This window comes from Heloderma suspectum, chromosome 16, assembly GCF_057233095.1.
Source record: "Heloderma suspectum isolate Gila_16-S chromosome 16, 16-S_ref, whole genome shotgun sequence".
In the NCBI taxonomy this organism is placed as follows: Eukaryota; Metazoa; Chordata; class Lepidosauria; order Squamata; family Helodermatidae; genus Heloderma; species Heloderma suspectum.
This window is the reverse complement of record NC_139473.1, coordinates 3,351,567-3,375,190: the sequence shown is the minus strand read 5'-3', so window position 1 is coordinate 3,375,190 and position 23,624 is coordinate 3,351,567. Positions and strand designations below refer to the sequence as shown.

Here is a 23,624-nt window from a genome sequence, read left to right as displayed (position 1 = left end):
ACCTTAAACACTAAGCAGGACTGACTGCTGCGCAAATATTTTAGAAGTCAACAGGGCCCAGACAGAAGGCTTATAATTGAAATAATAAGATAACAAATAAGAAAAACAGGAGGTTTTAAAAAAGGAGAAAGAGTGCTCCGGTTGAGAGGAGGACTAGCTGCTGTAATTTAAGAGAAAGCAAGATGAAATAAATGAGTTTTAATTTGTTTTGCTTTCGTAGCAGTTCATTTATCATGATGTTCTCATGTCCTTCCTGCCTTTCACAATTCAATCCTTTGCGCGTTTATCTCAGAATTCAATTCTAATGTGTTCAATGCGACTTACTCCCAGGTAAACACATGGAGGAATGCAGCCATGGACTTTTAAGTTTTCAGATCATTTTAATATTGATGTTATTATCTGATGTTATTAATATTGCTTTTTCCTCTCTTTCTCTTCCTCCTCATTTCTATTAGAGTTCGGATATTTTTAATCTGATTGGAACCCACCTTGGGTCTTATACAGAAACGAAGTCCTAAAAGGAAAAAATGAAGGAACTGGGTATGTTTAGCCTTGGCAAGAGAAAACTGAGGAGGGATATGATAGCACTTTTCAAGTCCTGGAAGGGTTCTCATGCAGAAGAGGGATGCAACCTGTTCTCCATCATCTAAGACTCTCGGACACGAAATAATGGGCTTAAGTTATGGGAAGGCAGATTTTGGTTGAACATTACAAAAAACTCCCCAGTGGTCAGAGCAGTCCGATGACGGAACCAACTGCCCAGGGAGATGGCGGGTTCTCTGTCGCTGGAGGTCAAGGATGCTTGAAACTGGATTCCTGCACTGACCAGGGGGCCGGACTCAAGGGCCTAAATGGCCTCTTCCAACACTAGGATTCTACAAAAGCAAAAAGGAAACAGCGAGAAAGAAGTAGGAATCTCAAGTTTAAACCTTCCAACTCAGGTTGGTCCTCAAGTTGGAACCTTCCAACCCTAGGATTCTACAGAAGCAAAACGGAAACGGCGAGAAAGAAGTGGGAACCTCAAGTTTGGAGGTTACCTGAAGACCTGTTGGCACTATGCTGAGGGCAAAGCAAATGGCCACATTCAGACATTTGGCCACAGCTTTGCAAGCCGTGGCTTGTTTTACGGAAAGGCGAGCTATCAGTCTTGAGAATGGCTTACAGAGCTGTGGATTAGCGTACCACTTCCTTGGTAGAAAGGCAGGGTACAAATTGCACAACAAAGAAATAAAACAAAACAAATGGTGCCGTGGCCCGCTCCCCCTTGCCCCCCCACTCCCACCGTCACACACTGGCCTTGGCGTGTGGATACAGGCTTGCCTTAAGCCAGGGCTGCCCCGTCATGTCCCTGGCTAACTTCTGCAGCAGCTCAGAATTATGTTCAAATGCTTTTTTCCTGACTGAAGCCGCTTCCGAGCGATGAGGAGGGAGGATGATCTCAGCCTGACCCCTGTCAGCTTTGGTGCTGTGGTAAATTACGAGCAGGCGGGAGACGGCGGTGGCAGGCTGCAGCCAGGAAGTCTCCAATAAGAAATACGGGCCCGGTGAACTTGCGTTCCAACAGGCTTTTCAGTCATTCCTCCAAACACAACAAAGCCCAGAGACCAAGCCAGGAAGACGTTTCTGGGTCCTTCCCCACAGCCCCACTCTTTCCAAGGACCCCGCACCGGGGGAGGGGGTGTTCAGCTTCTGCAAAACTGGCCCCAAACTATCTGAGCGACGATCGCGAGGGACAGGCAGCGGGAGTATTGTATAACGGCACCGGAAACCCAGGTGTGGAGGAATTCCCACCAAAATGTGGAAAGACTACATGGCTGTTATCAGGTGTGCCACTCGTTACGAGAACGGTCTCTTCCCGCGGATATGGAATCCACCTAAACCCCTTGGATCACGAAGAGAACCACAGCAGTAAGAGAACGTTTCCCACTGTGGGGAAGATTAAAGGCTTCACCCCTCACCGAACCTATTGCCTGGCACCCTCCATATGTGTTGGCCTACAATTCCCATCATCCCCACCCAGTCTGGCCGCAGGGGTTGTAACGGGAGCTGTAGTCCAACATACACCTGGAAGGTGTCAGGTTGCGGGAGACTGAGTTAAGAGTGTTGGACCAGGGAGATCCAGGTTCAAATCCCCCACACCTCTATGGAACTGTGTGGGTGACGTTGGCCTTACCTGCCTCTCAGGGTTGTTGTGATGGTCAAAAGTACAGTGAAATAAACAAAAATGCACATGTTGCCCTAGCATTATAAACTCGCCTGCCATGCTTAAAATGGTAGACAAGTGGTTTCCAAACCGGGAACCCCTCTCTACCTTAGCTGGCCTGCTGTGGAGTCCCTGTGTACTGCAGAGGATTCTGGGAGCATTTTATGGGGCCCGCCCAGCTCCCACCCTTGCCTCTTGTCCATCTGCAGTACACCTGACACTCTCCCACAGCTGCCCGTTCCAGGGAAAAGAGCCACTGTGGCAAGCAGCAGGCAAGCTGTCTTTTATTTCCTTAGTTCATAAATTGATATTTGTATATTCTGCCTGGTGGAGAAAGAGAAGGAGAAACTGGCACCAAGGTCACCCAGTAAGCTTTGGGGATTTGAACTCAAGACACTACACTGTCTTTTGAGGTTCCTCCGTTACCTGATTTTCTCTTCGTGGAGCCCCAGGGTTCCCTAGAACATCGTTGGCAGAACCACTACTGTCCAAAGGTGGAATTCCCCAGCGTGGACGGTGGCCACGTCCTAATCATCTCCTGTCACACCAGAGGGCAGAAAATGTGAGAGGATACGGCTGAAGTCCCGTTCAGCTTATTTACAGTAACAGGCCTCCCCTTAAACAAGCTCTAATGAATCACTGGGCGTTTACGTGAGGGATTAGCGAAAGCGGCCAGGGAGCCCAGCGGTCAAGCTGTGCTCAGAACCATCACCAAAAGGCCTCGTGCCTCCCAGGACGGACGCCAAGGCCCTGACCGCAAGGCTGCTCCACCTTCTGCAGAGGGCCTAATACGTTGTTCTATACCAGCCTTCCTCAACCTGGTGATCTCCAGATGTGCTGGATTTCAACTCCCGTCATTCCCAGCCAGCATGGCTATTTGCCATGTTGGCTGGCAATGATGGGAGTTGCAGTCCAACACATCCGGAGGGCCCCAGGTTGGGGCAGGCAGTTCTATGCTGTGCCGCTGGTTCATGGCCGTCACACGTTGTATTTTCCCCTGCTTTCGTGTGTCAAGAGGAGATGCTGAAGGCCTCGTCCAATGAACAGGGTTTGAAACTCAGCTTGCCTACTCTAAAACAAGTGCGCCAAGTTTACGGTGTGCGGGAAAAGGTGGTGGAGTCTTCCAAGGGCTCTCCTGCCCCTTTAGTTAAGCACTTCCTGTGCTGTAGCCCATCTGAGTGTTTCCCGACGGGTGTGGGTTGGAGCTTAGCGCTTCTCAAACAGCCTCCCTTCATTACACCAACATCAGTTTAAGTGTTCTCATGAGTCCTGGCTTTGCATTATGCTTTCCCCATTTTCATTTTTTTAAGTATAGCTCTATTTTACTATTCAGAAAACAACAATGGAAAATAAAAGTTACGGGGGGAAATCTGGCTCACGAGCACTTTCCCATTCGCTCCATCTGATGCATCCAGCACGGCTACAGTAGAAGGAGCGCTTTTAAGTCATCAGCTGGCATAAGGAAAACGGCAAACTGCAGAGAGCGGCCCAAAGTTTAAGCTGGACAAAGGGGCTGAAGCATCACCAAGGTATCCCCTGCTCTGACCTGGCACGCTCTGGGTGTGCTGGACTACAACCCCCATTCTCCCCAGCCATGCTGCTTGAAGGTAATGGAAGTTATAGTTCTAGGCATCGGGAGGGCGCCAGGCAGGGGAAGACTGTGTCTAGGGTGGTTTTTTGTTGTTGCTGTTACGGGTCGATGCTCCAGCGCCGAGAGACTTAATCCAGCCTGAGGCTTGGCCCTTTGACAAATGACTCCTCTCTCTGCAGGGTAAACAGATCTGGAGCTCTTCCATAATGCCTTAATCGCTAATGACGTGATTAACGAAGACAGAAGCTAATGAGACTAAACGTCCACGGAACACAGACCCAAAGGAAGGGCTGGTGGTGCACGCTTTTGCTTGATGCCTGTGCATGGGGCTGCTCGAAGAGGGGGTGAAGGCCGGGAATTACGAGCGGGGGAAAATCAGCACTGTCAGCGTCCGCAACCTCCCTTTCAGCAAGGCGTCTCCGGTGTCAAGGGCGATCACATTCTTGACAGACGTAAGGCATCACATTGCCAGCATCACAGTGCTGAGAGGCTTAAGGGGACGAGAAGGACATCCCTTGTCGAACAGGTGAGGACTCGGCCGTGCTGAGCGGGACGCCCACGGCTCACTTCGGAGACTGGGGCTGCACGCATAAGGCAAAAGCCCCTTGCCCTAACTGACTCCTTCTCTCACATTTGACCTATATCACTTCTTACGTTTTATATATAGAAAGAATTACAGTTTTGCCAACCGATCAAAGAGGTGTTCAGCGGCAGAACCACATGGTTTTCGAATAAGCCTGTCTATTCAAAGGTCCACAAAATCACAAGTGGAGAGGCAGTGCTGTGCAGGGGTTAGAGAACCTTCCCCAACCTGGGCCCCTCCAGATGGGTTGGACTTCAACTCCAGGCATTCCCAGACACCAGGGCCAGGCATGATGGGAGTTGCAGTCCAACACATCTGGAGGTTTGGGAAAGCTGGGTTAGTGTATCAAATTAGGATCAGGGAGACCCGTGTTCAAATTCCCACTCAACCTTTAAGCCAGCCAGTGAGCTCAAGGGATGGGGAGAAATTCATTCAGTTTCTGCTTTAATGCAAACATGCCTGATTTCACACTTTCGAACCAATACATGAACCCAAATTCAGTTAACCCTTTGAAATGAGCACTTTTCCGAATTTTCCAATGGAGTCCTCCAATAAAGAACTCTGTGTTAAAAATGGCTATATTAGGGGGAAAGTGCACTCTAAAAATGCATAAATTATTGAACATAATGCTAAAAAAACACATTAAGTTAGGGAAATAGCTTCCAAAAAATGTGTATATTCGGCAAAGGTGCATACAAAAATCCTCCTATTGGGAGAAATACACACAAAAATGGAGAGCCAGTGTTGTGTAGTGGTTAGAGTGTTTGGACTGGGACTCAGGAGATCTGGGTTCTAGTCCCCCCTCAGCCATGAAGCTCACAGTTGACTTTGCGCTAGTCATGTACTCTGAGCCTAACTTACCTCACAAGGTTGTTGTGAGTGGAAAATGGAGAGGAGGGGGATAATGTAATCCACCTTGGGTTCCTTGGAGGAAAAATGGCAGGATATACAAGTAATCATAAATAATAATGTAATAATAAAAATGCATACGAAGTTTGTGATTTTTTTTTTTAATGCTCAAAGTTTGGGGTGAACCAAACTCAAAACCGAAACATGAGAAATGGAGAGAAATCGAAACTGAGACGTTCGTCCATCCCTAGCGAGCTCACTTTGGGAGACTGTGCTCTCAGGATTTCCTTTCCCCTGCTACCCGGAGACGTGCCTCCACAGCTCCCCTGGAGCAAAAGCCCCCTCAGAGTTTCCTCTGCGCCAGGGAAACGGAGCCTTTTGCTCGGGGGAAATAAGCTCGTCAGGAAGGGAAGCGTATCGAAAATAAAAGCCTCACTGAAACTTGGGCCAAAAACGGCAGATGCCTTTTCGTAACGGCCGTGAGGGTGCAGCGGTAGCAGCGGGTTCCCTGCAAGAGCCAGAAATAAAAATAAACCAAATGAAGCTGTCCTTTGAACCAAGAGCGGGGGTGTGGGCAGGGTGTGTGTGTGTGTGTGTGATTGTGGTTTTTTTTTTGGCAAGCAGAGGCGTAATTCCAAGGAAGCACAACAACAAACAGGCCCAGCGGGGCCTGGCTTGCCTGTTTCAATGGTAACGTGCTGAAACGGTGCGCTCCCATGTTTGGGACAGGGCACGTCCCCGCCCCGCCAGGTGTCAGCAGGGGCTGCCGAAAGAATGTCAAGAGGCCGTTAGCACACATGAACATACGCCCCTCCCTGCCTCCCAGTGGGATCTACAGTCGCACGAGAATTTCGTTTCTGCTCACAAATCATCCAAACGTGTCCTGCTGGCAACTCCCAAAATGAGCAGGAACACAATTCTCAAGAAATTTTCACAATTCCCTGTGCTTGTGTTCGCAAGTGTGCACATGCAACATGCGCATTTCCTCCCTAACCACACATTTTCACGCTTTAGCCTATGGGGGGGGGAATATGGATTTTCACCTGGGGCGAGGAAGGAACATGCCTTGGGAAAAATTCGTATTTTTCAATTGGGAAAAATGCACATGTTCAAAAATGCACATTTTTCCCAACGGAAAAGAAGCAGCTTGTGTCCGGGAACACAAACGAGGCAATCCGCACTTCGAGGAGGAATTCAGAGAATGGCAACGTAACCAAACATCGCATATTTTGCCCATCCCTAGTTGTATTTCTAATACTGCTTCTTGTGGGTGCGCGGTTAGCAACAGGCAAGGGATGCCACAAAAATTACTCAGGGGGAAGCACCCCAGCCTGCTGTGCGATGTTTACGCATCATTACATTCCCCCTTCCACCCAGGCCCCCCGCCCCGCCCCCCAGCAGTCCACATCACAAAGCATTTGGTCAGTCTGCATTCCGTACTTACTGGGTATCCCTCGGTTTTCTTCTGACACCACTTGAGCAGGGCATTCCTCTTCGAGCCGCCGTACTCCCTCGCCAAAGCGGCCAAGGGGTCCTTCCTCTCCACGCTAAAGTCAGGAGGGGGAAGGAGAACGGATCGTGTTAATGACTGCCCTGTGATGGAGCTCAGAGTAGGAAAATCACAGGATTGTAAAATTTTAGAACTGGAAGGGACCTTCTTTATTTATATTTATTTATTATATTTCCATCCTGCCCTTTTTTTCCTCTTGCAAGGAACCCAAGGCGGCTTACATAGTCTCCTCCTCCTCTCCATTTGATCCTCACAACATCCCTGTAAGGTAGGTTATGCTGAAAATTGGGGACTGGCCCAAAGTCACCTGGTGAGCTTCATGGCCAAGTGGGGACTAGAACCTGGATCTTCTGAATCCTAGTCCAACACTCTAACCGCTACACCACACTGGCTCTCATGGAGGTCATCTAGACTGACCCCTTTGCTCAAGCACAGGAACCTCAGAACACATGAAGCAGCCTTATACTGAGTCAGACCCTTGGCCCATCTTGAGCAGTATTGCTGGCACAGACTGGCAGCAATGGCTCTCCAGGGCCTCAAGTAGGAGTTTTTTGCAGCCCTTCCTGGAGGTGCTGGGGATCAAACTAAGGACCTTCTGCATGCAAAGCAGGGGCTCTGCCACTGAGCCAAAGCCCTTCCACTGGTCCTTTGAGTCGGAACTACAGTATCCATGATAGATGGCCAATCAGCCTCTGCTTCAAATCCTCCAGCGAAGGAGATGTCCCGAGACAGACGGATCCATGGTCCAACAGCTCTTACCGTTAGGAAGTTTCTTCTGACATCTAAATCTGCTTCCCTGAAATTTCCTTCCCCCCATTCTGTTTTAGTTCTTTGGGGCAAAAGAGAACAAGTCTGCTCCAATGCCGGCTGGGGATGATGGGAGAGTACCGGGTTAGGGAATGGTGATACAGACTGCTGGATCAGCGTAAGACCTCTTCCCAGTTTCCCCCTTCCTTGGGCTCCCAACATCCTTACCTGAGCTTGCTTGGGGGTCTCAAGCCGCTGGGGGTGGAGGTGAGCATCCTGCCAGCGAAGGTCATGGAGGGGGGCTTGCTCAGAGACTCCAGTGAGGGGCTCTTACGGAGGAAGTGGTCCCGTTTCTGCTCCTCGCTTCTCCCTTTCAGCAGGTCTAGAGGGATGGGCGGGGGAGAAACAAGAACCATTACATCCTGAATTCCCAAACTAGCTGCCTCAAGAGGACTAGCGGCATGCAGCGAGACACAAATGCATTTAACACAGAGGATAGCAACTCAGAGGAGAGCAATCTAACGCACTCCAAAGAACACTGAGCTGTAATTCCGTTGGCCTTCTGCCACAGAGACGGCGGACACTCTTCAAGGGCAGCCCCACATGGAACGCGAACATTCCCTTTGCTGCCCCCCCTTCCCCTCCCCTCAAACACACAGAATTAAGAAAGGTGAAAGCTCAAGGAAGCTTGTTGTGCCACAGTCTGACCCCATGTGAGTGCAGCTGCGCACGGGGAGGGGGGTGGGATTTGCCATAGGTCTGCCCAAAGCCTTCCCTCCGCCATCACAGCACACCAGCCATTAGCCATAACGCAAAGCAGGCACACTTCCAGTGCCTGCCAAATAATTCAGCCCTCGCTCTCCAGCACAGGGCATGCGTTCGGAACTAAGTAAACAAAGGGGAGCTGCAAAACAAGGCTGTAGCGTGGAGTGCACCTGTTCTGGTTCCAGCCAGCCATGCCCTTTTCTGATAGTCCATTCCGGTCTGCCCCCCTCCACAACAGACAATAGGCTTGTTTTTGGGGGGTGGTCCCTTTTGATTTTCTTTCCCCCTAAAGTTTTGGTTTTTTAACTTCTGCAAGACCAGGGGTTCCCCACGAGTCTGCCGGTACCTCCCCTCTTGCACACGGGTGGGGCTGTTTTGGCTACAAGAGCAAAGGCACCCATCACATGAACACTGGAAATAGAGGGAACGATTGCCAAAGCCCTGGATTGGAGAGGGGGGGCTGGATCTGGGAATACGACACGAGTGCCCGACCTTTCCACTCTGTGTGCTATGATGTTGAGGAGGAGAAGGCAGCTCCATAGCTCTTTTGCACTCTCTCCACCCCGTGCATAATTTTGTACATTTCTCTCACATCTTCCCTTCCTCACCTTTTTTCTAAGCTAAACAATCCCAGACGTTGCAGCCTTTCCCCAGAAGGGAGTCACTCCAGCCCTTCAATCATTCTAGTTGCCTTCTCCTGCACCTTTCCCAACTCTCCAATATTTATTTATTTCATTTCTATACCGCCCAATAGCCGAAGCTCTCTGGGCGGTTCACAAAAATTAAAACCAAACAACACACAATAAAACAATTTAAAATATATAGAACATTAAAACCACCATATAACAATACAACCACAATAAAACATAGCAGCAGTGCAGGAGTTTAAAATACAGACTTAAAACAGCAAAGCTAAAAATTTAGAAAGCTAAAATGCTAAAATGCCTGGGAAAATAAAAAGGTCTTCACCTGGTGCCGAAAGGAGTACAATGTAGGTGCCAGGCGAACCTCACTAGGGAGCTCATTCCAGAGCCGGGGTGCCACAGCAGAAAAAGCCCTCCTCCTAGTAGCCACCTGCCTCACTTCCTTTGGCAGGGGCTCACGGAGAAGCACCGCTGATGATGATCTTAAGGTCAGGGCAGGCACACATGGGAGGAAGCGATCCTTCAGTTAACCTGGCCCCAAGCCGTTAAGGGCTTTGAATGTTAACACCAGCACTTTGAATCGGGCCCGGAAATGGACTGGCAGCCAGTGCAGCTGGAAAAGTACTGGCGTAATATGAGCTTGCAGGCCAGTTCTTGTTAACAATCTTGCTGCCCTATTTTGGACCAGCTGAAGTTTCCGGACCGTTTTCAAAGGCAGCCCCACGTATAACGCATTGCAGTAATCCAGACGAGAAGTTATCAGAGCATGGATAACTGTAGCTAGGCTATCTCTGTCCAGATAAGGGCGTGGTTGGTATACCAGCCTAAGCTGATAAAAAGTGCTCCGTGCCACTGAGTTCACCTGTGCCTCAAGTGACAGTTCTGGATCCAAGAGCACCCCCGAACTACGAACATGATCCTTTAGGGGGAGTGCAACCCCCTCCAGAACAGGTTGAATATCACCTAGCCGGGCAGACGAACCACCCACTAACAGTACCTCCGTCTTGTCTGGACTGAGTTTCAGTTTATTGGCCCTCATCCAGTCCATTACCGTGCCCAGGCACTGATTCAGAACAGCCACTGCCTCACCTGGGTTTGATGAGAAAAGAGAGGTAGAGCTGGGTGTCATCCGTATATTGATGGCACCTCAGCCCACACCTCTGGATAACCTCCCCCAGCGGTTTCATGTAGATGTTAAACAGCATGGGGGATAAAATAGAGCCCTGTGGAACACCATGGCACAATTGCCACGGCACAGAGCAATAATCCTCCAGCACCACCTTCTGGAATCGGCCATCCAAGTAGGAGCGGAACCACTGTAGTGCAGTGCCTCCAACTCCTAACCCAGACAACCTATCCAGAAGGATACCATGGTCGATGGTATCGAAAGCCACTAAGAGGTCCAAGAGAATCAACAGGGTCGCACTCCCCCTGTCCCTCTCCCAGCAGAGGTCATCCCACAGGCGACCAAGGCAGTTTCTGTTCCAAAACCAGGCCTGAAGCCCGATTGAAATGGATCTAGATAATCCGTTTCATTCAACAGTGCCTGGAGTTGTCCTACAACCACCCGCTCAAGCACCTTGCCCAGGAAGGGGATGTTGGCCACTGGCGTATAATTGTTAACATCCTCTGGGTCCAGGTTAGGCTTTTTCACAAGTGGTCAATATCCTTTTTTAGGTGCGGTGACTGGGGCTGTGCCGTTTTCTAAGTGTGGTCGTACCATAGATTTGTAGGAGGGAGTTACGATGCTGGCCTGACATGCAGCATCCGTTGGCCAGAGAGGCAGAGGAATGACCTCACGCTCCCCAGCCAGAGCCAGTAACACAAGAACAACCAGGGGAGTTAGCAAATAAACAAAAACAAAAGCAAAAACAGCCAACGCCATGGATCCTGCTCTCTTTGGTTGTTTGTTCCAGTAAGCAGGAGTTCCCCTGAGAGATCTCTGGCTCTTCCAAAGTGTTTATCTAGCTGCTCAATTAAAGTAATGGCTGGATACTGTAAATGACTCCCCCCTTTTAACATTCTCCCTGCAGCCTTGCAAAAACGCATTCTAGCCATTTTCAGCCCTAGGCGGAAGAATTTAAGCATATTCAAAAGCACATCCTTCCCCCCCCTTCCCCCCCAATAAAGGGCCTTGCGTTCCTATCAAAAAGTTGGCTCGCTATGAGATAGCGGATGCAATCCTGAGAATGTTGGGCGTGTGCGCTCCCACTGGAGCTATCATGGACTAACTAAATGTCCATCAGAGTTTGGCGAGCAGTGGAGGCAGGAATAATCACAGTCCCTCCCCCCCACCCCCAGATCTTGGCGCCCGAGTTTTCCACCCTGCTGTTCTTTCATCTAAAATTTACAGAGGAGGCAACAAAAGGAGGGAGGTAAACAGAGGCAGGGGTAAGACGAAGCGATGATTGTAGCTGCGGATATAAATGATGTCGCCAGCCCTTCAACCCACAATCCTGCTAACTTGAGCCAATGATTTGTTTCTTTGTAAATTTATGAGTCGTCTTTCAGCCCAAACAGGGCCACCCAAGCTGACCTGCGGTTAAAATGTGCGACAATTTAAAGACTTTCAGAAACGTCTTGGAAACAACTTGAAAACTCGAAAAGCAAACTCGGACCCTCTAAAAGCAAATGTGAAAACGCAAAAAAGAAATCGGAAAACTCAGGCTGCCTCTTGCAGTTTCAGCGGGGAGGGAAACAAAAGAGAAAACTCAGGAAGAAGAAAAACGACGTGCTGCCGCCACTGGAAGTGTTGAGCCCCACCCCCGAGAAACGGGGGGAGAATTTCTCCTCCCCCTGGAGAAATCTGGTGAAATGACCTACAAATAAGGTGCAGAATTCAAGCAGCTCTACTTTTTAACCTGGAGATGCTGGGAAATCGAACCTGGAAGCAGTCCGTCATCCACCCCAGTGGCCTCATAATTCCCAAGGATCAGACTTGGGCCTGACATCTTCTGTCTGTCTGTCTGTCTGTCTATCATTATCTCTAAGCCACTATTAAGGATGGAACCCTCTCAAGATGGCATATACATGATATAAACCCCACCAAGTGGATACAATAAAAAATCCATAAGAAAATGTTTCAATACAACCCACAAAAGCAGGGATTGCCAATTAATATTACTTAAAAACTGAACTGACCAATAGATACCAACAGCCCCAGTTTAGGAGAAAGTCAGCGAGAACTGATGGTGGCCTTCAGAGCACTCCTGAAGAGCTGCAAAGAAGGTGCCAGACAACGTCTGATGGACGTTGATTCCAGCGATGCGGGGCCACCACCGAAAAGGCCCTCTCCCTTGTACTCATCAGCTTAACCTCCCTTGGCGGTGGACAAGTGAGAAGGGCCTTTCCTGATGACCTCCTGGTGTGGGCAGGCTGGGGGAGGAGAAGGCGGTGCTTCAATTAGCTCAAGCCCAAATCACTGAAGGCTCTGAAGAGTAAAAGCAGCCCTTGAAATTGGGCTGGGAAACCAGCACCGGTAACCAAAGGGAAAGGCTCCTGGGTATGTCTACACAGATAATGGCTTTCCCCACAAGCATTCAATCCCCGGAAACCCCACATTTTAAGGATCAGAGAACAGATGATGGGGGAAGACCCTTCCCTGCCCAAGAACACTGCCTGAGGTCCTCCTCCGAGGGAAGTTTAGAGGGCCTTCTCAGTGGTGACCCCCCAATTGCAGAATGCTCTTCCCACTGGCATTGTCATCTCTTCGGCGCCAAGTCATTTGATAGCATGTAAGATTTTTAACAGGCCCTGGGATTTTTTAATTGTCGATCGAGCAAGTTGGTTTTGCGTTTTTGTATGCAAATGGTGTTCTATCACGGGACTATATTTTATTTGGGGAGGGGGGATATCTTTGTAAACTGCCAAGCAAGATTAGGCTCTTGGGCAGTATAGAAATGCAAGAAATGAATTGAATGGGAGCCACTGTTCGCCGGAGCCAACAATATCGAACTAAGACGGACAGGCTTTCTGACTCTGTGCGAGACAGCGTCATGTGTCCATAGCTGATGCGATCTGGACAGCCGCCCATGCAAGGCGTGCTACTCAGATGTCTTCAGACGAGGGTGTCTGATCTCTGAGGAAGCCATGAGGCATGGCTGTTCCCTCAAAAGACGCTGGGAGACACTGAGAGGGTCGGGGAGGGGGGAAGTGCCCCCCCATGTGGCGTGGGAGGTCGGGTGACTAAGGTTTGCAAGCTGGCATCCTCCAACGATCGACAGGAGACATCAAGGGAGGATGAACAGTGAGGGGAGGAAGAGGAAGGAACTGGGATGGAGGCACGTCAGAGGCGCCCGATCCCACCAAAGTGAAAAACAGCAGCCCGTCTCAACAATAGAGGTGACTAATGTGTGGGGGGGGTGTAGGGCAGCAGTGCCCGTGGGCGAGGAAAGATTCGTTCTTGGCGTGGGAGTTGCATGCAAAACTAGGGCCGGAGACCGAGAGAGCGGGGGGTGGGCAGGAAAGGTTTATGGGCTGATGGTGTGATGGCCGCAACGCAGACCGGAAGGCCCATGCTGTTGAGTGGTGGTGCACACAAGGGTGGTGGGGGCGTCTGGAAAACAAGTCCTCTGAGGAACAGTTGAAAGAGCTGAGGGAGTTTAGCCTGGAGCAGAGAAGATTTAAGACAGGAGAGCAGCCTTGAAATATCTAAAAGGCCGTCATGCAGAAGATGGAACAGACTACACCAACAGGGGGGAAATGCGGGGGAGGCAGATTTCGGCTAAACATCAGGAGAGCTCTTCAGCACTGGACCTATTTGCCCCAGGGGATGGTGGATTTTCTGCCGCTGGAGGTATCTAAGCCGAGCCTGGGCGGCCCTCTGTCAGGGATGCTGTCGCTGCACCCTGCAGTACAGAGCCTGCATGGAACAGCGGGTTGGACTGGATGATCTCCAAGGTCCCTTCCAACTCTACAATTCTACAAAATGCGGAAAGCCCCAGGTTCAAGCTCCCTGCAGCTAAAAAAGGGGCTGAGTTTGGAGAGCAGTTGCCAGTCTGTGCAGACAACTCTGGGTAAGAAAGACAAAAAGATGGACCTGGTATAATTCAGGGTTGGGCCATAGCTTAGCAGTACAACACATCCTTTGAATGTCAAAGGTCCCGGGTTCAAGTCCTGGCATCTCCAGTTAAAAAGATCAGCCAGCACATGACTCGTGGGTGACGCCCTTGAGCTGTGCTTCGTCACAAGGCAACACCGAAGGGACGAGTGAGAGAAGGCAGTGAACGAGAGGAAAAGGCAAAAATGGAGACAAGGAAACCATAAATCCATTTCCTGAGAGCCGGGGGAAGCTGAGAGGGCTTGTCACAAAGGCCGAAAATAGCCGAAACAAAGCAGAGGAGCTGCTAATTGTTGGGAGGCTCTTTGGTCCAGATCCAGGATCCAGTTGGATGTCCAATGAGCCATGCAGCAAATGATAAGGAAGCGAGGGGTTTCCCCCTCTCAAAAGCATGTTGGGCTTAAGTTCCACTTTGGGGGATCAAGGAGGGGCCCTCCGGGGGACACGCTGGCATGACCAACAGGAAGTTGCCCATCGTCGTCCTGTTTCCTCCTTGGCTCTGAAGGACAGGATGGCGATTCGCACAGAAAACAGAGATGCCGATGATGGCTCTCGTCCAAAATGGAAGCGTTGTCAGGCCAGGATCCTGGGTGGCCATACCTGAATCTAAAAGGTGCGCCCTTCTGTGCAGAAGGCTTCACTTCTAATATTAGTTATGCTGGAGTGCCCAACTGTTTTTTTTGGGGGGGGGGTGAATCGACCCCCACCACGTCCTCTGCAGCCTGGGTGACATCGGTGGGCGCATCCATGCCCACTGACATCATCCACCAATACCACCACGGCCATTTTGCCTTTCTCTGGGGCTGGGGGAGGCATGGTGTTGTGCGTCTCTCCCAGGACGGAGAAAGAGACTCATTCAGCTGGCGCTGGAAGGAGCAACCTCCACCGTATGCTTCACTGCCGTCATTATCTCCATTCTGAGATCGGAGATAAAAGAGAGGCTTTCTCCCCTGCCCCTGGAAAAACCCAAGGAGGCTCTGCGGGCCGGATGCAGAACCCCAGCAGGCCCGATTTGGCCCACGGGCCGGAGGTGCCACATCCCTGATTTACGCTACATTTGACCAATCCAGAGGCATCGTAGTGCCAGCTGACAGCCGTGACCAATGTTACAAATCCCTATTCCCATCCATGCTGCAAGGGAGACCACAGTCCATGGTAAATGGCTCTGTGGCCTCTCAGTTTTGGCATATGAAGTTGCTGGTCTGAGCCCCCAAGCCCTTGAGAAGCAGTGCAGGCATGGGGAGCGTGAGAAGTGAATGGATCCACGGGTCCCACTCACCCTCAATATGGTGCAGCGGTTAGTGTATCACACCAGTTGCCCAGCGCAGCAACTCAGGCGTGTTGGAATTCTTGGAGGAAGGGCACAATATAAAAACATGACGAATAAAATAAAACAGAAGTAATAAATGCTGGAGGGGCAAAGAGAGTGAACCAAGGCTTTGCAACTAAGAATCTGGTACCCAAATTTGCTTCTTTTCTTCCTGCCTCCTAATCCACTTTCCTTTCATGTCGTGTCTCTTAGATGGTAAGCCTACACGGCAGGGGACTATTTTATTTCTGATCTTTGGAAGCTGTACTTGGCTGAAGAGGAGGATAAAAATGCTTTGAATAATACCTTAATAAATAGATCAGAAGGAGCACATGGACAATAACAGGGGCTGACCTCGCAGGGCCGGTTTGTAAGCACAACACTTCCGAACGCTCTATATAAATGAAGAACAGCTGCTGTGTGCAAATGACTGTGAGCATACAAGCCTGAGTGACCGTCCCAGGGAGGGAACAAGAAGCTTTTAAAAGACCCCAGACCAATAGAAGAACAGCTTGGCTTTGGCCAATCAGGGCCGTTGTGGGCAGGCCCGTTGGTCTGTCTCCGCCCTGAACTCAGCCTGGTTGGCCCAGTCAGTTCCCATGTAGGAAATGATGGTTAAAATACACATATTAGCATTAATTTTGCCATTGATGCGTTTGGCTGCGATTTACCTGCCAAGGGAAGTTCCGGCAGATCAGTGGGTTTGGAGAATGCTTTTCCAGATGGCTTTGAGTTGCTCAAGGTAGAATGTCTCTGCAACCCAAAAAAGAGAGAGAAAAGAACAGAATTCAGCAGGCTACACAGCCACAAAACCTAAAACTTAAGCCTAAAAAGGAGAAGATGAGAACAGGTGGGGAGTTCTCCCTCCATTTGGTTACAACTCGGGCTCATGCAGTAAACTTTTCTTGTGGATTTCTCTCTGACTTGGTTCACACAACACAACAAGCCAGCATAGGGGTTGAGTGTGGGTTGTCGTTGAACCACGGATTGTTGAATTGCGGGCTGTTGCTGAATTGCATGTTGTTACGTTGCGTGAACCCCACCATGCTAACAGTCCACAGTTTGTTAACCACGGACAACCCAAAGTTCAGAACCCAACAACAACCCAGGGGTTCTCTTCATGGGTGAGGAACATAACCCAGGCCCACATGTAGCCATGATCCTACATGAGGACAGAAAGCTGGATATCCAACGCAAAGTTCTGCTCCTGAGAATCTCTTGTTGTTTATTCATTCAGTCGCTTCCAACTCTTCGTGACTTCATGGACCAGCCCACGCCAGAGCCTCCTGTCGGCCGTCACCACCCCCAGCATCCCCAAGGTTGAGCCCGTCACCCCCAGAATATTATCCATCCATCTTGCCCTTGGTCGGCCCCTCTTCCTTTTGCCTTCCACTTTCCCTAGCATCAGCATCTTCTCCAGGATTCCAGAGAATCTCTTGGTTTTCATTAAAAAACAAACGAACAAGCAAGTTTCTAGCCATCATGAAGGCCAAGGTATGCACAAAAGCATGCAGAACAGAGGACACTGCCTTATACAGAGTCATGCTGTTGGTTCATCCAGCTCAGTACAGTCTACACCAGTGGCAGGCAACCTGGTACCTTCCAGATGTTTTGGACTATAACTCTTACAATCCCTGACGATGCTGGCTGAGGCTCTGGGGAGTTATAGTCCATCTGGAGGGCACCCGCCCCTGGCTTACAATGACCAGCAGCAATTCTGCAGGGTTTCAGACAGAGGTGTTTCCCAACCCTATTTGGAGATGCTGGGGATTGAACCTGGGACCTTTTGTGCACAAAACAGGCTCTCTGTACCCCTGAGCTACGGTCCTTCCCTTAATTCAGGCATTTCCTGAAAGCCAGAGAGCCAGAGAGGAGCAGCGAGTATGATTTCCTGCGATTGCACATAAGGGCGGCCCTCCCACGCCTAGCAAAGCCAGAAGGAACGAGGCAAAACACGGTGAAAACTTTAAAAAACACACAGGAGGATGTAGGTTGCTACTTCTCTTGGCACAGAATTTGGATTATTTTTATCTTATTCGTTTAAGTCAGCCTTCCCCAAGCTGGTGCCCTCCAGATGTGTTCACTATAAATCCCATCACCCAGCCAGGGATAATGGGACCTGTAGTCCACAACATCTGGAGAGGGTCAGGGTGGGCCAGACGGGACATGGCCTCCATCAACCACAAAGAGACCCCCCCCCCCCCGACAAAAGCAAGGCACATCTTTCACCTGGGGCAAAGGTCCGTGCCCCAATCTGGGAAGCAGGACGGAGGCTTGCATTCAGCGGGAGACGAGGCTGTGCCTCAGCGAGGACCCAAATGTTCTGCCTAGTTGGCCTGAGCAGGATCAGTGCCCAGGCGCCCGGGAAGAAACACGGCAGACTCCGTCCCCAGCAAGCCGCCTTGGCTGCTGCCGGGGAAGAGCTCGGACGTTCACCCCTGGCTGGCACGAGGCGGGAGGGCCTGATTCATAACTCAAGCTTCCTCCTGGCTGCGCTGCTGCTTTGCAAGTCATCACTTGCAGCAAAAGAAGGCCCCTCCGCGTCCTGGATGAATCCACTCAGGAAAAGCATGCTAAACGTCTTATGTAATTTGTTGCTGGGGATGGACAGATGACAGAAAACCCACTTGCATTTCCTGAAGGAGGGAGAAGAAGGACTACAAGGGAGACAGAAGCTGTGTAGCTGCAGGAATCCTTCCTGATTATCCATTTGTTTTAAGTTTGGGAGTAATGGCTTTTTCTTCTCTCTCTCTCTCTCTCTCTCTCACACACACACACACACACACACACTCACTCACTCACTTTCCCTCCCTTTCTTTTCTTTTCTTTTCCCCTTTCCTTCTCTCTAAATCTCTGTCCTTCTTCCTCTCCCTCCGTCTCCCAGTTTCTCCCTCCCTTTCCCAGATTCTCGTTCCTCCATTTCCCAATTTCTCTTTCCATCCTTCCTTCTCCAATTTCCCCCTCTCCCAATTTCTTCTCCTCTCCCTCCACTGTGTTTGCAGGAGGACAGCAAACACTCAACACCCATCTTATTCACTCGCGTCTGTCAGGAGAGGACCAGGCAAACTGCTCGTACACCAATCTCCTGCAACCTGCATGGCGGTGTTCGCTGCCGCTTTGATTTAACTTCTGACATTCGATACACCGTCTCCCGGGTTGACAAGCTCACAAACCAATTTCCATTAAAACGGTTTAGAAAATAGTAATCACACAATAACACAGGGGCGAAATGCAAGAGAGAAAACTTTTAAAAACCCAGATAAAATCATCCATCAAGATGGGAAAAAAGCCTGCAGAAAATTAAAAAAAAAACATGTTTGCCCAGCAAAGCCGAACTACCAATATGTTCAAGACTGACAGAAAAACCTTTAAAAAAAACGCACATAATATGGAACTCACTGCCTCAAGGTGGCATGGCTCTTTTAAAAAGGGAACAGCCTTCCCCAAGCTGGCGCCCTCCAGATGTCTTAGACTACAACTCCCATCATTTTTGGCTGGGCATGATGGGAGTTGTAGTCCAAGACATCTGGAGGGCACCAGGCTGTCTCAGCTGGTGTCACTGAACTTTTGGTCTGATCCAGCACGGCTCTTCTTAGGAAGCATTGGCATTCTCTCTGTACACATGTATTTATTTATAATACATCTGCACTGCTTAATACGTTAAAACCCTTAAGCAGTTTACATTAAAATACAACAAGGAACTATAAAAACAAGATAAAATAAATAAATAAAAACAGGTAAAAACAATTAAAAACATCCCCAACGTTTTGGTGCGCGCGCGCTCTCTCTCTCTCTCTCACATACACACACACACACACACACACACACACACACACACACTCACCATTTATTGTTTATTAGAACTCTTGGGAGTAGGTGGGTGGGGAGATGGAGATCAAAACCAGATATATAATTTTTTTAAAGCCCAAACCAATCTGATGTCCTCCGCTGGATTCCAGCGAGGTCAAAGGGGTTCACTGGGCTCGCCAAGAGCTTGCTTTGATCTATTGGTATTTGATGTCTCACAGAAAAGACGGGAGGGGGGGAAGCACAAACAAACAGATCCACTTCCCCTTCCTGGTGGTGACGTGCCGATCCCGTTTTTTGGCCGCCACAAAAGGCTGCACGCTGTCAGCCACCCCACTCCCACTCCCACCCCCCGAGAACCCCACCTTCTGCAATGGAAGGGAGGGTCTTGGCGGGTACCTGGATGGGCGAGACGGCGGCTGCGGGAGCTGTCCTGGTGGGTATGCCACTGAGAAGACTCCGGGAGACCTTGTGAATGGGAACACTTTGCCCAGTGCCGGCTGCAAGGGGAGGAGAAGCAGATCAGAGGGTCAACTCGCACACAGGAGCCGGTTTAAAAAAAAGGGAACAAAGAGTCTTGGGACACCTTAAAGACTAACAGTTTTATTCTGGCATAAGCCTTCATGGACTTTAGCCCACTTCATCAGATGCATGGACTTTTACGGAGTGTTTCAGGGTTGTTGTTGTTGTTGTTGTTGTTATTATTATTACTACTACTACTACCAGTAGTATTAAATCAATTTATGTATCGCTTCCCACAACAAAAGATATCTCTAAGTAGTTTACAGAAACAGATTAAAATACATCATTACAAATATAGAAAAAATCAACAGTTAATGTTTGGAATATTTAAGGCCCAATCCTATGCATGTTTAGACCGAAAAAAGTCCTACAACTCCCAGCATTTCCCAGCCAGCATGGCTGGCTGGGGAATGCTGGGAGTTGTAGGAACTTCTTCCGTCTAAACATGCATAGGACTGCACCCTGAAAAGATTTAAAACCAAAGCTATAACAATTAATAAACAGACTAACAGGGCAGCACAATAATGCAGGGCAGGCTTGGGGGAAAGGGGTGGGTCTTTTACAGGTGCCCAAAGCACACCACAATTGGCACCTCCCAGATACCGGAGAAGAGCTGCTTCTGGGTTGGCATCGGATGGCGATCTACAGGTCACGGTACAACCCGCAGGGGCCTCCTCCGATGGCCTTAGCGATCGTCCGGGTCTATTTCGGGTTTATAATATTCCAGGCATCTGGTGAAGCGGGCTGTAGAGTCCACGACAGTGTTAGTCCTTAAGGGGCCAAAAACCCTTTCGTTGCTTTTGCTGCCGCAGACTAGCACAGCGACCCCTCTGGAAATTTAGAAACAAAGGAGCAAACAGCAGCGGCTTTGGTCAAGACTGTATCCCTCAACGTCCCAATTTTGAAGAAAATGCTTGAGACTGAAAACCTTCTGCGTGTGCGGGAAAGAGAAAGAAATTCTGCAGCCTTACAGAATTGTGACTGTGTGTAATTCTGGTTACCTGGGCAGCCCAAGTCAAACGACTTGATCAGCGATTTGACAGTGGCCAAGGATTCCGGCGGTGTCAGAGACGTCCGGCTCACAGAGACCCCTTGCCAGCGGTTGGTGGAATCTGCCTCGGTGGAGTCTGTCACCTCTGTTCTTGGCCTGTAGGGAAAAAAAATCAGAAGAGCACACACACTGAATTTCTCCGCTTCAAGTCTCCAATCTGGGGTTTATGCATGGGTAATGATGCTGGTACTCAGAGGTATCAGTCAGGCCAGTTTTTTCAGAGAAGCCTCCTGAACTGCACTTCCCCAGGCTAAAAGGCAGAGCAGGATGCCGTTAGACTTCTCCAGAAGTTGTGACACGGTTCCTGGCTCAAGAAAAGTACCAACACGCACACAAAAATGCACACAAGATAAAATGCACACGAAAATGCGCATGGCGCGATAACATACACACAAAATGCACATTGTGAGATAAAACGCATACAAACGTTATTTATTTATTTATTTTCTATCCTGCCATTCGACCAGAAAAATAGCGTTCAAGGTGGCTAACAGTAAAATTCAGATTAACAATATCTTAATGAAGTCAGCATAAACACAAATAAATTAAAAACACAACAATAAAAGAAACAAACAGCACCAACCAATTAAACCCCCCTCCAGCATTGTAGGATAAAATGCACTACAAATGCATTTTTAAGGATATAAACACACCTTTTGTGAAACAATACATTAAAAAATGCAATTTTTTGTGAGCTTTTCAAAACTCAGACGGGTGGGAAAGCAGGATGAAACGGACTTGTGAATTAACGTACGCAAAAATGACAGAGCGAAAACAGACTGATCTGTTGATTCCTAGATACCACTGACCTACCTCACAGGGCCGTTCTAAGGATTACAGAGGCTCCTTAAAAGTGTGATATGCATGCTAAATATCACTATCTTTTTGCAGTTTCCACGCCCTTTTATTTGGATGATTCCTGCTGCAGGCATAGCGTATGCCCACCACGATAGCAGGAGGAGAAAGCCCATCCCAGATGATCATGGCTTGAACGCTGTCCAATTCTTACTTTTCTTTTTATCCTTCTGTGCTAATTTATCCCAAGTACTTCACTGACCCTGATTTTTCTGGAAGTCTTGAGCATGGCAATGAAAAGGTTTGTCGGATGTGTGCATATAAGTAGAAAAGCCATGATGCGTGCTCTAAAATTTCCCCCTTTGCCTTTCTCTTACTTTCATCTTCTCTCCCTTTTTCTTCGGAGAAGGTGTGTCTGTGCACGCGTGCGTGCATGCGTTTAAAACAGTGCTGATGCAACGCGTGTCAGGCCAAAGGAGCCAGTTGTGAGTCAAGAGCTAGCGTTTTGACAGCGAGCAGTATACATGCAAAAGAATACCTCGCACACATTTCGCGGCATCTGGGATGCCTTTCTGAGCGCTTTGATTACAACGGTATTGGCCCAAAACAACAACTGCCATGATTTGGCATTCTGAGAATTCCACTCCATCCAGCCACTTGGTCATAATACACTATTTGGCTTCAACTGACTTTTTTTTTTTTTGGCATTAGGGATATGCAAATTGTGTTTAATCCGTTCCATCTGAGTTTTGCAAATTGTCAGGCATCACCTGCGCCGTCATCCACTAATTGACAGATTCAGATTTTTTCCCCTTTTGGAAAAGTCCACACAAAATCCACCAAAATTTACCGAACTTTCACTGTTATGCAAGTTTTTGCGTATTTTTCTTAGCCCGCCATAAAACCAACGAGCAGAGCACGCAGACATACACAAAAAACCAGCAGAGGCTGAAGATAGATCAGAGATGTATAAAATGTGTGTGTGTGCTTTTAAATGGCATGCACTTTCACATATTTTGCAGCAACTTTTGTATTTTTGTATGATCAAATTAAACGTTAAATTAAGGGAGGTCCGGAAGTCCATAGAACACCCGGGACTTGGAAAAGCCAGTCTGCTGAAGATTTTGTGGGTCGGAATCATAGAAATCCAATGTCATTTCCATCCGTTGCGGATTTCTCCGACATCCCTACCTAGTACAGTAAGTAAAGTTAATCCACGGCTTTGCTAATAGAAAGACTGTCATGTTTGTCTTTATTTCTGCTCTCTGCCCACTCAGGAACCCGTGTGTTTCAGCCAGAGCAAGAGACAGACCAGAAGTTCATCCATCCTTTATGTTTTCGTTGCTTCTTGGGCCTTGAATACTCGATGTTATGTTACCTGCAACACCTACCAGGGACTCATTCATTCAGAAGGTAATCCTATGCACATTTAGACAGAAAAAAGTCCTACAACTCCCAGCTTCTCTTTTTTCTGTCTAAATATGCCTAGGATTGTGCCCTTAGTCTGCAATCTCCATTTTGAAACTGAGTCTATCCTGCTGACGGCCTTTTTTTTTCCTCTTTTTTTTTTTTACCCCCTCTCCCTTTGCTGCTTCTCTTATGCCCCCTAGCCGAATGAAGTGTTCTGGAGAACTCAAAGGCTTACACTATCTTTTGGTGGCATTGTGGCTGGTCCTAATAAAAGTATTGCCTAACTGTGGATTTCCCCCCCTGCTATCTTCACTTCTTTATGTGTGGCAACCTAGTAACCGCCCACCTGCACCCCACCCACCTCTCGTCTCCTTTTTATCTTCTTCTATCTTGTTTCTTATTTTTCCGACTTATCTTACTGATAACAAACAAACAGACAAAACCACCACAGGTTTTTCAAGAGTCCCACAGAGACCCAAGCAACAGGGACATGGTTTCATCCTTAGAAGCCTCATTCTCCCCAATAGTTTCGTAGCACACCCAGAAAGACACATAAGCGCTTGGTGAGGAGTTCAAAGGCCCGGAAAATGAAACCATCTTTCCACTGCGCTGAAAAGGCCTGGCGCCTGGCAAGCCTGGCGGGTAGGGCATCCCAAAGACAGAGTGCCATCACCCAAAAGGCCCTGTTTTCCAGCGGCAACGGTCGCCCAGCCACCGCAAATTCCCCACCCGCCTCTCCAATCACATTGTTTGGCAAACTAACAGTTGGAAAAAAACCT

At 48.9% G+C, this 23,624-nt stretch overlaps 1 protein-coding gene across 5 annotated transcripts in view; it reads right to left on the bottom strand.

Moving 5' to 3' along the window:
• SPECC1 (sperm antigen with calponin homology and coiled-coil domains 1) overlaps positions 1-23,624 on the bottom strand; it is a 97,958-nt gene that overhangs the window by 10,411 nt on the left and 63,923 nt on the right. For 4 of the 5 annotated variants that reach the window (XM_084822935.1, XM_084822933.1, XM_084822936.1 and 1 more), the window contains 5 exons: positions 20,591-20,736; positions 19,467-19,567; positions 15,932-16,013; positions 7,712-7,865; positions 6,671-6,773 (listed from right to left, as the gene is read on the bottom strand). In XM_084822935.1, coding sequence (XP_084679061.1) covers positions 6,671-6,773; positions 7,712-7,865; positions 15,932-16,013; positions 19,467-19,567; positions 20,591-20,736 — 586 coding nt within the window. Of the gene's footprint in view, positions 1-5,389; positions 5,735-6,670; positions 6,774-7,711; positions 7,866-15,931; positions 16,014-19,466; positions 19,568-20,590; positions 20,737-23,624 lie in introns of those variants that run through there. The other variant, XM_084822937.1, reaches the window with a different exon arrangement.